The following is a 15,891-nucleotide window of genomic DNA, read 5'->3' as shown; positions in this document are numbered from 1 at the left end:
GGGGCCTTTGCACTGGAATAAAATATCCATGTGATCTGCTTCTGCACATCGCAAGTGACTGTGAAGTCTTTCTGGGGAACTTAATGGTCACAACCCTAAGGCATGTGTAGAGAAGGGTGTATGATAATGGGATTATTAAAATTGCCTTGATTACAGTAATTTCTCTGACACTGGCCATAGCAGCTCCTTTCTAGATATGTCTCCTGAGGCAAGGGAAACAAAAGCAAGAATAAACTATTGAGACAGCATAAAAATAAAAAGCTTCTGCACAGCAACTGAAACAACCAACAAAACTAAATGACAACCTACTGAATGGGAGAAGATATTTGCAAATGACATATTTAATAAAGGGTTAGGATACAAAATATATAAAAAACTTACACAACTCAACACCAGAAAAACAAACAATCCAGTTAAAAAATGGGCAGAAGACCTGAACAGACATTTCTCCCAAGATGACATACAGGTGGCCAACAGACACATGAAAGGATGCTCAACATCACTAATCATCAGAGAAATGCAAATCAAAACCACAATGAAATATCACCTCATACCTGTCAGAATGGCTAGAATAAAAAACACAAGAAACAACAAGTGTTGGCGAGGATGTGGAGAAAAAGGAACCGTTGTGTACTGTTAGTGGGAATGCAAACTGGTGCAGCCACTGTGGAAGAGTATGGAGGTTCCTCAAAAAATTAAAAATAGAAAAAAAATTAAAAATAGCACTACCATATGATCCAGTAATTCCACTACTGGGTATTGACCCAAAGAAAATGAAAACACTAATTCAAAAAGACATATGCACCCCTGTGTTTATTGCAGCATTATTTAGAATAGCCAAATTATGGAAGCAGTGCAAGTATCCATCAATAGACAAATGGATAAAGAAGATGTGGTGTGTGTGTATTTAATGGAATATCACTCAGCTATAAAAAAGAATGAAATCTTGCCATTTGCAACAACATGGATGGATCTAGAAGATATAATGCTAAGTGAAGTAAGTCAGTCAAAGACAAATACCATATAACTTCACTCATATGTGGAATTTAAGAAACAAATGAACAGAGTTAAAAACAAAAAAGAAAGAAAGAAAGGAAGAAACCAAAAAAACCAGACTCTTAACTATAGAGAACAAACTGGTGGTTACCAGAGGGGAGGTGAGCAGGAGGATGGATGAAAGAGGTGAAGGGGATTAAGAATACACTTATCCTGATGAGCACTGCGTAATGTATAGAATTGTTTAATCACTATATTGTATGCCTGAAACTAATATAACACTGTACATTAACTATACTGGAATTAAAATTTTTAAAAAGTGCCTTAGTTCATAGATATCTTCTTTTGTTCTTTCTGAAGAGCCCCCACAATAACTCTGTTCTAGGCCACCAAGCTATAACAGAACGGAAACAGTCCTCATGAAGGTAATTAAGAGGTACAAACTTCTAGTTATAAATATGTCATAGGGATGAAAAGTACAGCATAGGGAATATAGAATAATATTGTAATAAAGTTGTACAGTGACAGAGGGTGATGACACTCATCATGGTTGCACATTTCATAAAGTATATAATTGTCAAATTACTATGTTGTACACCTGAAACTAATATAATATTATATGTCAAGTATACATTAATAAAAAACAAAACAAAATAGTCCTCACCCCGAAAAGCACACAGTCTAGGAAAACAGAGATGTAAAAAGACGATTACAGTACCATGCTTCAGTGTTTTGTTTTTTTTTTAAGATTTTATTTATTTATTTAACTGACACAGAGAGAGACAGCTAGAGAAAGAACACAAGCAGGGGGAGCAGGGGAGGGAAAAACAGGCTTCCCGCCAAGCAGGGAACCCGATGCGGGGCTCGATCCCAGGACCCTGGGATCATGACCTGAGCTGAAGGCAGCTGCTTATCCAACTGAGCCACCCAGGTGCCCCCCATGCTTCAGTGTTAACAGGAACATACAGTCAGGGTCCCAGCAGGAAATCGATGCCACACTCAAAAGGGATGATTGGAGAGAATTTAATGAAGGGATTGTTAAGAAAGGAGAGGGGAGAGTTAGTTACAGGAAGGAGAAAGGGATGGTGAAGCATGCCAGGGCCAGCAACAGTAGGAAGCTGCTACCACCCCTCACTGAGTTGGCATGAGCAGTTAGGGAACCCAGAAAGTACTGGAGCTACAGCAGAGGGCTGCCAAACAGGGGCTGTGGGCTTAGATGAAGGGAGGCAGCTGCTGCCCCACAAGGAAGAAACAGGTGGAGTAAATGTCTCAATCTCTCTTTCCTCCAACCCTCTGGTCTCGTGATGGTGCCTCCCACTGGCCAAACCCAACCAGAAGTCCAAGGGCAGTCCACAGAGGTCACCACTGGGACACAAAGGAGGGTGGAGAATAGCAGAGGGAGATTCTGGAGATTAAGCAGAAGATGGCCTGCACAGCTACGAAGAGTGTCCAACCCAGACTGGGGGTGGGCAGAGAGGGTGAGTCTCCCAATGGGGTTGGCTACATGGAGGAAGGGTTTCCTAGGAAGACGGATGATGGTGTGCAGAGGCACAGGCATACGAGAGGTATGCTATATTCAGGAAGCTACAGGAAACCTGGTGAGGCTGTAATTAGGGGACAGAGAGAGGAAGGGCCAGAGATGAGATCAGAGGCTTGTTAAGTGAAACTTGCCATTCATCAGAAGAGGAGGAGTAGATACAGCACTGGGCTTCTCACTCGGTCTCTGCACTACCGACATTTGTTGAGGCGGGCTGTCCTATGCACTGTAGGATGTTTAGCATCCCTTGTTTCTACCCACTAGATACCTGTAACAACCCCCCTGCCCCCAACTCATGATAATGAAAAATGTCTCCCAACATTGCCAGATGTCCCTGGGGCAAAATTATCTCAGTTAAGAACCACTGACTTGGGAGAAGATGGGTTTACTTATGGGCATATTGAGTTTGTGGTAACTGTGAGACATTCTACGGGAGATGTCAGATAAGCACTTGGGCTTATGGATTTGGAGCCCAAAACAATGGTCTGGGCTGGTGACTCAGATTTAAGAATTGCAAGCATACAACTGACCTGTATAACAGGATGGCCTGACACATAAGCATGATATGCATTTGCACACTGTAACTTCTCAAACTCCTTCAGTGAAATGTTATTTCTTCTCTTTCTCATTGACTTTCATGTTAGACTACAGAGAGAGAGAGAGGGAGGGAGGGAGAGAGAAGCAAGGGGGATGGGGAGTTTGATAGCACTGGACTGAGCTAAGCTAAGCATCTAGCTTAAGGGATGGAGGTCTGAGTTCAGTGAATATTTAACCTCATCCTGGCTCATAATCCTCTAATCACTGTCTCTAGACAAGGTGTTTATATTGCTCTAGCTTCTTCTCTTAGGTCTCTTTTGTTTCATTTAGTTTGAAATATCTAGAATTCTTAGAACACTTATAACCTTTTATAATATGGGATAAGCCTTTTTTATAGCAATGCTGCATGAGAGGCTATGTCCTTGATGATGAGAAGTTGGGAGAACCCTCACTTACTGATTCTGTAAATAAATCACAAGAGGCCAAGAGCCCCACAAGAAGAGCATAAAGGTGCCTGGTGAGACCCCCCCAATGGCAAATGTCTCCCCAAAAGAGGTGGGAATTTCATGTTCAGGCACAACCTGGCTTCTCTGATAGGGAGGTGGGCATAAGAGAGTTCTCAGTAGTGGGAACATTTTAATTCACCTTCTTTGCTCCCTGATATATAAGACCCAAGGTAATTCTCACTGTTTCATTCATATATTTTGAGCCAATTTTTGTGACAATTGCAGATATGGTATTTACCCCTTAAATGAAGCAACAGGAGATGTTTGGGGAATGGTAGATGAGCCAATTGAGTCTAGAAGCTGGGTTACCTTAATAAAAATAAAATTCAGCTGTTGAAAAAAAATACAACTCTGACAACCCATTCTGGCCTCACAAAGGCTTATGATTATTCATTATGATAACATAAAGGGATGATGTTTGGTCCCTTCTTTATAATCCAGCAATTTTTGATGGAATTTTTAGGTGATTTTTTACAATCCACATGTCGTTCAAATACATATCCCTTTCTCTCATCACAAAATTGACATGAAGGCCAAGGGGGTGGTCATGGTGAGAGCTTCCAGTTCTACTGGACAAACAAACGTTCCCCTTCCTGTATTTTCTGAGCCAAATGCTGCCCCTCCAGTAGGACAGCATGGAAAATTCCAACTAGAAATGCGGCATTCCCACAAAGCACTTAGAACTAAATCCTTTAAAGCTAAGATCCAGCAACATTTCCACTGGCCTGCCTTTTCTCATTCTCCCAAAGAGGTATCTTTCCATTTCCATAATGTGATATTCTATCCTCCACACAGCAATGTTGGTTTCCAGCTCAAAATTCTTTGTACCAGAATGCATCACGAGGCTTTCTATATTACTTTTACCTCTGACAATGATGTACAAAGCACTACTAGAAAGCATCCTTTTTGTTAACGGCAGCACTCCCCTGGTGGCTTCTACTTCTCCTATATTCTAGGAACCAGGATCTTATTAGGCAGATTCTGGGAAACATGTAGAGAGAGGATCCTGGCGTCTAAAATAATGAAGTATGATACAGACAGGCTCAGACACAACAAACTTTTTCTGGGTGTCTTCTATACACCAAATGCTTTTGTGCACATTTTTTGAAAGCAACCACAACCTCAGTTTATTCCAGACCAACAAAATGTGGTATTTGTAAACATAATCATCCCCTAGGGCAACATATTTATTCCATGACTGACAATCTTTCTGAATCAATCCATTGAGGCAGAATGAGCCAATTGTTCATCAGATGTAAACATCTGTATCCTCCTTAAGCTTATCCTCTCCATGGTGCCTCTTGAAGTAACCCAAACAGATGTGCATGGGAACCATGCTGAAGATGAACAGCTGTTTCTATATTATACACACAATCAATGGTAAATTCCACTTGATGTAAGTCCTGGCTATAAAAATCCAGTGAAGCTTAGCTATTCAGTAGGGCTTCAATTTGGATGTGGGATTGCCATTCAAAAATGTCAGCAGCAATGCTGCCAATTTATATTTTAGAACTTCCTTGTATTCAGACATGTGGTGATGGTGGCAGACAACAGTAAATAAAAGATATGCACATAATAAGCATGAAAATGCAAAATTTCCTTTTACCATCAGCTTTCTCCTACAAATGACCTAGATTTTCCCCCCTTTTTGAAATTTCAGAAGCCACTTACCTTTAGAAAAATTATGAAGTAGGCCAGACTTTTTTCACTATCCTTCTTTTCTCACTTTTTTTTTTTTTTTAAGATTTTATTTATTTGACAGAGAGAGACACAGCGAGAGAGGGAACACAAGCAGGGGGAGTGGGAGAGGGAGAAGCAGGCTTCCTGTGGAGCAGAGAGCCCAATGCGGGGCTCGATCCCAGGACCTTGGGATCATGCCTGAGCTGAAGGCAGACGCCTAATGAATGAGCCACCCAGGTGTCCCTTTTCTCTCCATTCTTACCCTCTTGCTTCAGCACTATGTTAGACTGCTAAGACTGCCGTAACAAAATACCAGAGACTGGGAGGCCTACACAACAGAAATTTATTTTCTTACAGCTCTGAAGGCTGGAAGTGCAAGATCAAGGTGTTGAAAGGTTTGGTTTTTCCTGAAGCCTCTGTCTTTGGCTTGCAGGTGGCTGTCTTCTTGCTGTATCCTCACATGACCTTTTCTCTGTGCATGTGCATCCCCAGTGACTCTTCCTCTTACAAGGACACCATCCATTTGTGTCCCTTATGACCCTTATAACATCATTTAACCTTAATCACCTCTTTAAAGGTCCTACCTCCAAATACAGTTACGTTGGGGCTTAAGGTTTCAACATATGAATTTGGGGGAGATACAATTCAAATTATATAAAAGGTACCCTGTATTCTATTTCTTTCTTCACTCTCCCTACTTGCCACTCTATCTCAGTTCCCAGGCAGGAGTATTATAGACCCATGTCCATTACTTGTAAACATGTAAACATCTGTTAAGGGGTTAGGCACATTTAAGTTGGGCATGAAGTCTCAGGCCAATGGAGGAACTCAAGTCTCCACCAACAGACAAAGTCATAGACCTAAGGACAGAACTGGAGTTGGGTGTCCCCAGGCTTTGAGAATCAGAAGTACACAGCACACTTGTGTGATGAGAGATTATAATTTTTAAGTCCAGAGCTGGAAAAGTAAAGAAAGTTTTTCCTTTCTCTGTCATCCATTTAACCCTTTCTATATACAAAAATATCAAAAAGATAATTGAAGAAACACCATTTTCTTATTCCCAGGTCTCCTTGAGTTGCTCACTGGTGGTCAGAGTACACAGGTATAGAGTATTTCTGAGTACAATTTGGGCCTCTTTCTTAGGAGGGTATCTCCGAATCCCTAGAAACCATTCCTGGTGGTCTGGCATTGGGCAGAGGGGGTGTTGCCTGAGTGTTTCCAGTGGGCCACAGCATCACCCCGTGCTGCAGGCTCACCCTGTGGACCCCAACATTCCATCAGAGGCTGGTGTCGACCAGTTGCCCAGGCTGCTGTAGCACCTGCTTCCTTCTGTTTATGGCATTAAGAACTTTCTTCCTGGGACCGAGCTGCATTTGTATACTCTGAAGGTCCTCATCAGAGCAAAGCAACAGAGCTTCTAGATCAATCTGCTCTCTCATGAAAATGGGAAGGAATTCTTCCAGATGATGAGACTGCAAAAATACTTCCAGAGGAGTAGCATCAACCACATCTTCCTCCCACTCCACTTCATCCTCATCCCAAGGCATCTCATCTTCATGGCTGTTATCCTCTTCCTCTTTATCAGCCTCAGCTTCACCAGCCTCTGCTGCTCCTTGTCTCTGTAGCAATTCATTGCTCATTTTAAGCCCTAACTCCCTCCTGCTGTCTGAGATGTCTTCGGAACTTGATAATTTGTTCCTTCTAAAAACAATATTTCCTAGACCTGGACGGTTGAGAATGGATTCATGTTGCACACATCCATTCTCCTCTTCTGAGAACTGGAGCTTATCTTGGAAGTCCCCTGAGAATGCGTCTTCTTCCTCTTCTCTGAATACTTCCATCACATTCCTCTGCCCACTTCTGCTCCCCTTTCCTACCTGCTCCGCTGTATCTTTGTTCTTCTTGAACTTTATCTTGAAGGTGTCTTTAATGCCCTTAGACAGTGACCCAAATGTACCAGAAGCAGAAGCATTTGAAAGGGATGACGTGGAGAAAGTGCCCTTGGAAGAAGAAAGAGTCCCAGATTCCTCCTTGCTATAGTTGCGAGCCATCTTATTTTGGTGCTTCTCCTGGAGCTTCTCACATTCTTTGATCTGCCTCCTAGCATTCTTCTGAGCCTGCTCCTTCAGCCTGATAACTTTCTTGGGGTTCATGATGTTCTGGGCAGTGGCAGCCTTATCCAGAAGAGCAACACATTCATTTTGCTCTCTGCTGGCAGCAGCATCCAGTGGAGACTGTAAGTTGTTGTCCAGGGCAAAGATGTTGGCACCAAAGTTGACCAGGAATGAAACACAGTGGGTATGACCATTGGAGGCTGCATAATGCAGAGGAGTATTTCCCCAGATGTCGCATCTATTGGGGTCCCCTCTAGAAGAGAAAATATCAAAAATACATACAAAAAATAATTTTTCTTAGAACTGAGGTACAAAAAAATAAAAATAAAACAAAAATGAACAAAATACATGTTAATCCTGCCTTAGCGTTCTTAAAGTCCAACTATGTCACATCTAGACATCACATGACCAGAAACAGAAAGAGCTCATCTCTACCTTTCGTCTCCTTTTTAGAAGCAAGGAAAGCTTTCCAAGAACTCTCCCAAAAAAGCAACTTTCATGTCTTGTTGTCCACAATTGGGTCACATGCCTATAGGAAGAGAAATAGGCTACCATTTTCAACTTAAGTTGATTAAAATCCACCCCCCCCCCACCTCCGCTGCAGCTAGGGATAAGATTACCCAGTGGTGTGCTGGTAAATGTTTAACAACTGGTTTACCCAGGGAAAAAGATCAAAGCTCTGATCTATAGCATGTGCCAATTTTTGGTTATAAATACACCCACTATGGCAAAATCCAAGCTACTAATGTGATATTACTGGACAGGGAGCTTGGAAGAGATGTATAGTAGCACACCTTTATAAATTATTCCCACCATATATGTAGATATAATAGACATGCAAAATCTTAAGAGCATAGATAATAGAATGTACTCAAATAATTAGGAAATGTTAAGTTTTGAGTATTTAAAAATATAGTTTGTTAAATTATAAGTTTAAATACCTTTATTTTTAATAATGACTGTTTAACAGACTCTCAGACTTCTGAAAATTTAGCAATCATCTCATGAGCTGGCAAGAGCTAGTTCCCAGACGAACCATGAGAGACTATGGACTCTGAAAAACAAACTGAGGGTTCTAGAGGGGAGGGGGGTCGGGGGATGGGCTAGCCTGGTGATGGGTATTAAAGAGGGCATGCTCTGCATGGAGCATTGGGTGTTATATGCGAACAATGAATCATGGAACACTACATCAAAAACTAATGATGTAATGTATGGTGATTAACATAACATAAAAAAAAAAAGAGCTGGTTCCCACTCTAACAGTGTTACCCCACCAGAGTCACATGTAGGAAAATAAATAACTGAACAAAACTGGGATCCCATCAGCAAAAAAGAAGAGTGGAATGGATGTTGGGTAGGTAGCAAACCATGTCTGCTATAACCATTATTCATAAAAAGGGTAGAACATCTCCATTGATTCCCCAACTTACTTCCCTGTAATTACAGTGTCCTATATGTGAATAGTTCTGCAACAGTTTGTGGTAGAATTGGGGGCACTCTTAGATGGCCAGAGACCCCACGCCAGCATAGAAACAGGCACCTAGTCGATGCTCAGTCAACATTTGTGAGATGACTGAATGCCTAATGGAATCTTGCCCCAGGCTACAACCGCACCCCTCCTATGAGATGGTGAGTTACAAACAGGCACAAACAGAAAGTAAAGTAAGTAGTAACTTACTGTTAATATGGCTCTGGCCTCAAGCCCAAGCCCCTGCTGAGAACTCTGGTAATACAGGTTCTAAAGGGCATCTTCCCTCACCCTAGACTAGACCCCCAAATCAGGATCTCACTAAACTTCCCCCAGGCTCGCCCCATGGGAGGACAGGAAAGAGGGTCTGAGAAGGCCTCTTGACATTCTTGGTGAGTAGGATCTGGAAACAGGAGAGACGATCTGTGCCCTTGCAACTGCAGCATCAATGCTCTGTGACCCTTCCACTATTCTGTGCTACTCAAAGTTTGGTCCCTGGATTAGAAGTAGTGGCGGCAGTTGCTAGTTTGCTACAAATGCGGAATCTTGGACCCCAGCCCAGACTTCCTGAGTCAGAATCTGAAGTTTAACAAGATCCCAAGGTGATATATAGGCTCACTGCAGATTGAGAAGAGTTGCACTGGTCAATGCAGCCCAATTGGTGTCCTGTAATTTGATGAATCAGATTTGTAACTCCTCTGTGGGAACCCTGATCTCCTCCCACTCTTCAGTTATGAGCATCTACACATTCAGTGCCATCACCAACAAAAACTGTCACCATCTCCTTCTTAGAGAAAGACCAGGATAATTATCAGAGGGGTAAAATAGGGCTCTGAGTGCCTAGCTCATTCGTCTGGTGTTACACAGGCAGCCCACTTGGGATCAGGCCTCCCTCCAAGCCTGATGGTTTCCAACACAACACAGTCCAACCTTAACACACCTCACTTTTTCTACTTCACCAGCTACGAGGTCTCAAGCTGAACTTCTATAGGACTCAGTGTCCTCATCTGGATGAGGATAAGGATGAGGATAATTTTCATGGAGTTGTTACGTTAATAAGTTAACATAAATCATTAGAAAAGTGCTTGGTACACGGTGAATCTTCAATAAACGTTATTATCATTTCCCTTGTCTCTACACTCATAATCCTTAATTTCATATATGTATTTTTTTCTCATACCCTTCTAATAAAATCCCATAGCACTAGAGTTGCTCCTGCAACTTTTTAACACTTGAAATCTTACTTAATTTGTCCAACATTTATGCATCCATCTCCCTAATTAGATAATATGCCTCAGAGGGCCAAGCCTGTGTCTTTCTCTCCTTTGTATGGTATCTCCTAGTAGAAGTCTCAGACTCAACCTAAAGAAACCAAGCAGGTAATGTAAGTAACTGCATGGAGCCAGGTTTCTTCTTCCGACAAAGTCATAGCTGAGTGCAAGCTCCAACGAGAAAGGACAGCTGTACTCAGCAGCCGCTGCCCGCCACCTCGAATAAAAGCAGACACAATATAGCCAGAGCTTCCATTTTCCAAACAGAGCCAGAAATCCAGAATTTCATGTGGGATTTTTGATTTTTAAATGTTGGCTCCAGTTTAAAAGAAAAATACAGTTAAGTCCAAATAAAACATATTTGTGGACGAGATCCAGCCCATAAGCTGTCAGTTGGCGACTTCCTTCTGAGCGGAGAACAGCAAGAACAGATGCACATATGGGCGATGTTAAACACGGCATATCTGGGGAACCAGGAGTACCTTTCAGCGTGACCAGAGTGCATGGAGATGGGGCAAGAGAAATCCGGGCAAAGAGGAAGGTAAGAAAATGAAATTTAATCTAAGGAAAGCAAATATTAAATAAGATAGTTCTGTTGGGCAGCCACTTCCAAGAGGTCTGGTCAGTACTCCTGATTTAATTGTTTTGGATCCAAGGAAGCCTCTTTCAGCCTTAGCACAGTTGTGTACCTTAGGGGGGCATAGTGCCTCACCCCCAAAGATGTAGTTTTACTTTTTATTTATTTTAACCAAGCACCATATTCAAAAGACTCCTTAAGTACTCTAGACATCAAAGAAGGATTGTAAAAACATCCAAGATGGTAGTATAAACCTAAACAAAAACATACTGCTTAAATTTGCCTGAAATTATTGTTGGATTGGGTAACTTAACAAAGAAATTACTGAGAGTGAGCTGTGGTGGGGATGTTAAGGGTATTAAGAACTTTAGGTTAAATCTACATGCTTTGGGACATATAAAGTGTGGAATTTTCCTTTCTCAAGAGAACTTACATGATCCTTTCAAGATGGGAGGAAGAATGTGAAGAAAACCTTGAGATGACCCCAAAAATGGGTCTCATTTTAAGAAAATTTCAAATGCAAAATTCCAAATTTATAGATGAAACTGTTGGTAAGATGATTCAAGAGTTTCCCTCATACTTTTAAGCTATTTCCACTTGCAAAAATTGTACTTAAAGGCAACTTTCCAAGTTCATGTATAACTTAAATCAAAATATTTTCTGACAAGTTTCATGAGGTCCTTCTAAACTCAATCTTTGTCTTTCAATCCTTGGTGTCTTTCATACTTCTTGATAGAACCATTACACATACCTGCCCAGGTATTCATGAACTGGTCCCCCCTCGTTTGATGATCTGAGTCCTGTATTGATGCTGTATGGTTTGCCTGGGCTAAATTCAGTCTAGCATTGATTTCTTTTCCATTTTTTTTCCCCCAAAGGTGAAACTCACTGAAGAGATTTTAAAATAATCCATATTTTGCCCTTGCTTTTTGGTAGGTCAGTGCATTTGGGCAATGATTTTTAAAGCTGGATTGGTATTGTCATTAAATAGGCAATTTGCTTGTATTAACTTACTCTGAGCATTGGGTCCATTTCAATTTTTTCTTTTGGAGTTAATTTGATTTTTTTTTTTTTTGGTGAAGCTGTTCTCAGGAAAAAAAATCAGTCTTTCAAAAATGTTTTTCTACATAAAGAATATTTGGACTTACTAGTAATCAAAGAAATGTAAATGAAAACAATGCACTACGATTTCCTTGCCCATCAGCTAGGCAAGGATTAAAAAGAATAGTAATACTCAGTTTTGACAAGAGTATGGGAAAATGAACAATGATGGAGGAATCGTAAAGTGGTTCAAATTTCCTGGCACAATGTGTGCCAAAAGCTTCTAAAACATAGCACCCTCTTGAGTCAAAAATTCTGCCTTTAAGAATTTATCCTAAGGAAATATTAGACCTTTGTACAAAGATGAATAAGCAAGGATGTTCATTTCAACTTATATACAAGTTAAAAGACAGGATTCAAATTTAAATGTCATAAACAAGCAACTGATTAGATAAATTATGATGAAACCATAAAACAGAATACCATGTAGTCATTAAAAAACAGTGGCACAGATTTCTCCTTTAAAGTTACAAATGAAAAAAAAAAAGTGCAAACCCGTCTATAATCTATTGTTAAATAATTAGAAGCAGGTTTCAGAATAGTTTGTATAATATGATTGCCTTCTATAAGGGGGAAAAATGTTCTTGTGTGTACATGTTCTCAAAGGAAAAAATCTGGAATGATTTATGCCCAAATGTTAATGACTGTGAAAATTGGTTTGATTTTTACTTTATTAAATATGGCTTTCTAAAATGATGCAAAATTTTGCAATAAGTGTGTGTCCTTTTAAGAATCAGGGAGGAAGGGGCACCTGGGTGGCTCAGTCAGTTAAGCATCTACCTTTGGCTCAGGTCATGATCCCGGGGTCCTGGGATCAAGTCCTGCATCAGGATCCCTGCTAAGCAGAACATATCCATCACTCCCCCTGCCTGTGCTCTCTCTCTCTTTCCCTGTCAAATAAATAAATAAATAAATAAATAAATAAATAAATAAAATCTAAAAAAGAATCAGGGAAGAAGATAACTTGCTTCCATTAGAAAATGAAACAAAACTAAAAAAATTCATGTACACTTTATAGGCAAAATGAAATTTTGTTAATTGGGGCCATCTTCCAAGTATATGTAGTTATTGCTTTTCATCTTTAAATTTTAAAAAGAAGGAAACGATTTTTACCAAAGCCAGATATTGGATATTAATGGTTACCACGTGATCCACTGTTAATGATCAATGACTGATTAACTTCTAAATTCAATTTTTAATGTTTCCCTTTTTAACCCCCTTAAATCTAATTGGCAAATTGATCTCACACAGTTCCTAAGCTATGGTCAATATGGGAACCTAAGAAAACCTGTAGAAGACATTGTTTTTCAGCCTATGTACTCCAGGGCAACTTAACACAACAGAACAAGGGGCCTTACCTTCCTCTTCCTCCACCCACCACAACATCCCGTCAACTGTAATTGATTCTGCATCCAAACTGCCACTCAAATCCATCCCTGTCTCCGCATTCCCACTGCCACTGCCCTCGTCCAGTTTGTCTCTCACCTTAACCATTAAAACAGCCCCTGAACATTTTCTGTGACTACTATACAGCTAACTGCCTGAGTAAGTTTTGTAAACACAAATCTACCAGGTTGGCTATGCTGTGTAAACCTGACAATGGCTTCCCTGTCTTTAGGACAAAGTTCAACTCCCCAGCAGAGTTTACAAGGCTCTTGTGATCTGGTCTCTCCCCTTATAACTTAGCCTCTCCCCATTAAAGCCACATCCAGCCATGTTCAGCTTCAGTGCCTAGAATACACAGTGCTCCCATTGGGGGGAAGCATTCTTCCTTCCATCTCTGGCCAGCTTCTTCTCACCTTTCAAGTCCCAGCTTCAAGGCTCTGGAAAGCCTATCCTCACTCTCTGGATTGGATAGATGCCTGTGTTATTTATTTGGTGCTGTCTCTTTCCCCCTTTGTAACATACATGACTTACTTAATGTCCGTCTTCCTCTCTTACATCTGATCACCATGAGGAGAGGAATGGTGTCTCTCTCGTTGATCACAGCATCTCCAGTGGCCAGTAAAATGGCTGGCACACTGTAGATATATATAAATAAATATGTACGAAATTGAAATTAATTCACTTAGCTCCTTTATTAACATTTTCTTTTTTTCCTTCCTTTACTCCTGTTGGGTTATAGTTGCCAACACTGCCCAGCCCCTCTGGTAACAAGCAGAAGAAAAGAGCTAGCTAATTCCTGCATTAGAATTGGGGGTGGGTGGGCATGTGTATATATCTAATAGTAGAGAGATAATAAAGTTCAGACAGGCTGAGGTTCCCTTTTATAGCTTGTAAAGTCAACTACTTCATCTAAGAATCATGGGCTTGCATTAGGATTGAATATTAATAAAAGGCTGTGGGATTATAATGGCACAGACAAAAAATAAAATAAAATAAAAACACATCATTTGTTCCAATCAAGATTGACATCTTAAAGTCAAGTAGAATAGTGATTCATTTCTAAAGAGTCAACCATTTACACTTCATGGAAAAGATTTTTAAAAGCACAGAATTAAAATATATCCCCCACCCCCAAGGCAGATAACAAAACCTTAAAGTTCAGAATCTTTCTATGTGTGGCTCATAAGGGATGAGCCATCCCCATGGTGCCAGTTCTTAGTGTGAAAAGAGCACGTCTAGGCAGTTTTCTCTCTTTCTCTAAAAAGACAATTATTTAGACAGTCTATAAAGGACAGAGTTTTCACTGACTTCCCTGTCTCTTGCTGCTGTCTGCAAAATCCTACCAGAAGCACCGTCTCCAATCAAAACTAGCAGGTTGAACTTACCCTCGGCTGCAGATGATTTCTAGGGCTTCCAGATTCCCATGGTAGGCTGCCAGGAGTGTGGGAGTCATGCCATCTTCATCAGCAAGATTCAGATCTCTCTTGGTAGCCTCTTTCAAAAGTTCCAGGTAGCTATCACTAGCAGCTTGGTGGTAGCGAGTAGACATTTTTTCTGCTCGCCAAAGTCTGGCCAGGTGTCACTCTCCAGGCAGAGCAGGTTGTCAGTGCAGCAGCCTTCCTACAAAGCTGGTTAATCAGTGACAAGGAAGAGTGTCACCCCAGGACAAAGCTCATTCCAGCCTCCCTCCATGGAAGTCAACCAGAAAGGTTCATGGCACTGAACTTGGACCTTTCCTTTCTGGCATGGCCATGACATTGAGTATTAAGGACTGCTGCATTCATCTTGAGTGTTGTAAGGCACATTTAATTTCTTTATATCCGTTAGCAATGTAATACTGGTCATTTAGGCACAGAATGTACAAAATAATTTCCAGACAATTCAGAACTAGTCTAGTTCACGGGGGAGGTCTATTGTTTAAAACTGTTTTATTGAGGTATAATTTATATACTATGAAATTCACCCATTTTAAGTGTTTAATTCAATGATTGTTAGCAAATTTACAGAGTGGTGCAAGTATCATCATAATCCAATTTTAGAACATATCTATCACTCTCAAAATATCCTTCATGCTCATTTGTAGTCGATCCCCATTCCCGTTCCCAACCCCAAGAAATCATTAATCTGTGTCCTATCTCTATAGATTTGCTTTATATGGGCACTTCATATAAATGGAATCATAAAATATATAGTCTTTGTGTCTAGGGGGTTTTTTTAGCTTCACATAATTTTTTGAGGTTCATTCATTTTTTTAATATGTAACAATACTTCCTTTTTATTGCTGAATAATATTCTATTATACCAATATACCAAATTTTCATTATTCATCCAGTAGCTGATGGACATTTAGATTGCTTCCTCTTTTTGGTTTTATGAATAATGCTGCTATGAGCATTCACACACAAGTCTGTGTAGACATATATTTTTATGTCTCATGTTTATACCAAAGAGTGGAATGGCTGGGTTATATGGCAATTTATATTTAACTTTTTCAGAAATTGCCAAACTGTTTTTCAAAGTGACCATACTGTTTTACATTCCCACCAGCAATGGATGGTGAGAATTCCTCCATATCCTTGCAGCTTCTATTGTCTTTCTGTTTATGGCTATCCTTAGTAGGTGTGAAGTGGTATCATTCTGGTTTTAATTTGCATTTCCTAATGAATAATGATGTTGAGCACATCTTTATGTGCTTACTAGCCATTCTTACATCTTATA

The 15,891-nt window shown here is 40.4% G+C and overlaps 3 protein-coding genes across 3 annotated transcripts in view; 1 reads left to right on the top strand and 2 right to left on the bottom strand.

Moving 5' to 3' along the window:
* Positions 1 to 5,544: 5,544 nt before the first annotated feature.
* Positions 5,545 to 14,752, bottom strand: ANKS4B (ankyrin repeat and sterile alpha motif domain containing 4B). The gene is made up of 2 exons (XM_032396241.1): positions 14,559 to 14,752; positions 5,545 to 7,623 (listed from the first exon to the last, which is right to left on the bottom strand). The coding sequence occupies exons 1-2, from the start codon at positions 14,720 to 14,722 to the stop codon at positions 6,534 to 6,536; spliced, it is 1,254 nt and encodes a 417-aa protein (XP_032252132.1). The 5' UTR covers positions 14,723 to 14,752; the 3' UTR covers positions 5,545 to 6,533.
* Positions 10,523 to 15,891, top strand: part of ZP2 (zona pellucida glycoprotein 2) — a 30,379-nt gene continuing 25,010 nt past the window's right edge. The window contains exon 1 of the mRNA XM_032396239.1: positions 10,523 to 10,650. Within this exon, the coding sequence (XP_032252130.1) occupies positions 10,613 to 10,650 (38 nt within the window). The 5' untranslated portion in view covers positions 10,523 to 10,612. The remainder of the gene's footprint in view (positions 10,651 to 15,891) is intronic.
* Positions 14,722 to 15,891, bottom strand: part of TMEM159 (transmembrane protein 159) — a 55,052-nt gene continuing 53,882 nt past the window's right edge. Inside the window, exon 5 of the mRNA XM_032396246.1 lies at positions 14,722 to 14,801. Coding sequence (XP_032252137.1) covers positions 14,777 to 14,801 — 25 coding nt within the window. The 3' untranslated portion in view covers positions 14,722 to 14,776. The remainder of the gene's footprint in view (positions 14,802 to 15,891) is intronic.

The sequence above is a fragment of the Phoca vitulina genome, unplaced genomic scaffold (assembly GCF_004348235.1).
Source record: "Phoca vitulina isolate PV1807 unplaced genomic scaffold, GSC_HSeal_1.0 scaffold90, whole genome shotgun sequence".
Taxonomy (NCBI): Eukaryota; Metazoa; Chordata; class Mammalia; order Carnivora; family Phocidae; genus Phoca; species Phoca vitulina.
Note: the sequence above shows the minus strand (reverse complement) of the source record. Positions and strands in the feature narration are given on the sequence as shown.

What these genes read in the sequence shown, in the direction of transcription:
- ANKS4B (XM_032396241.1), bottom strand. Translation starts at nt 14,722, where the DNA reads ATGTCTACTCGCTACCACCAAGCTGCTAGTGATAGCTACCTGGAACTT. An exon ending in GAAATCATCTGCAGCCGAGG is followed by an intron (nt 7,624 to 14,558) that starts GTAAGTTCAACC and finishes TTTCTCTTCTAG; the next exon opens with AGGGGACCCCAATAGATGCG.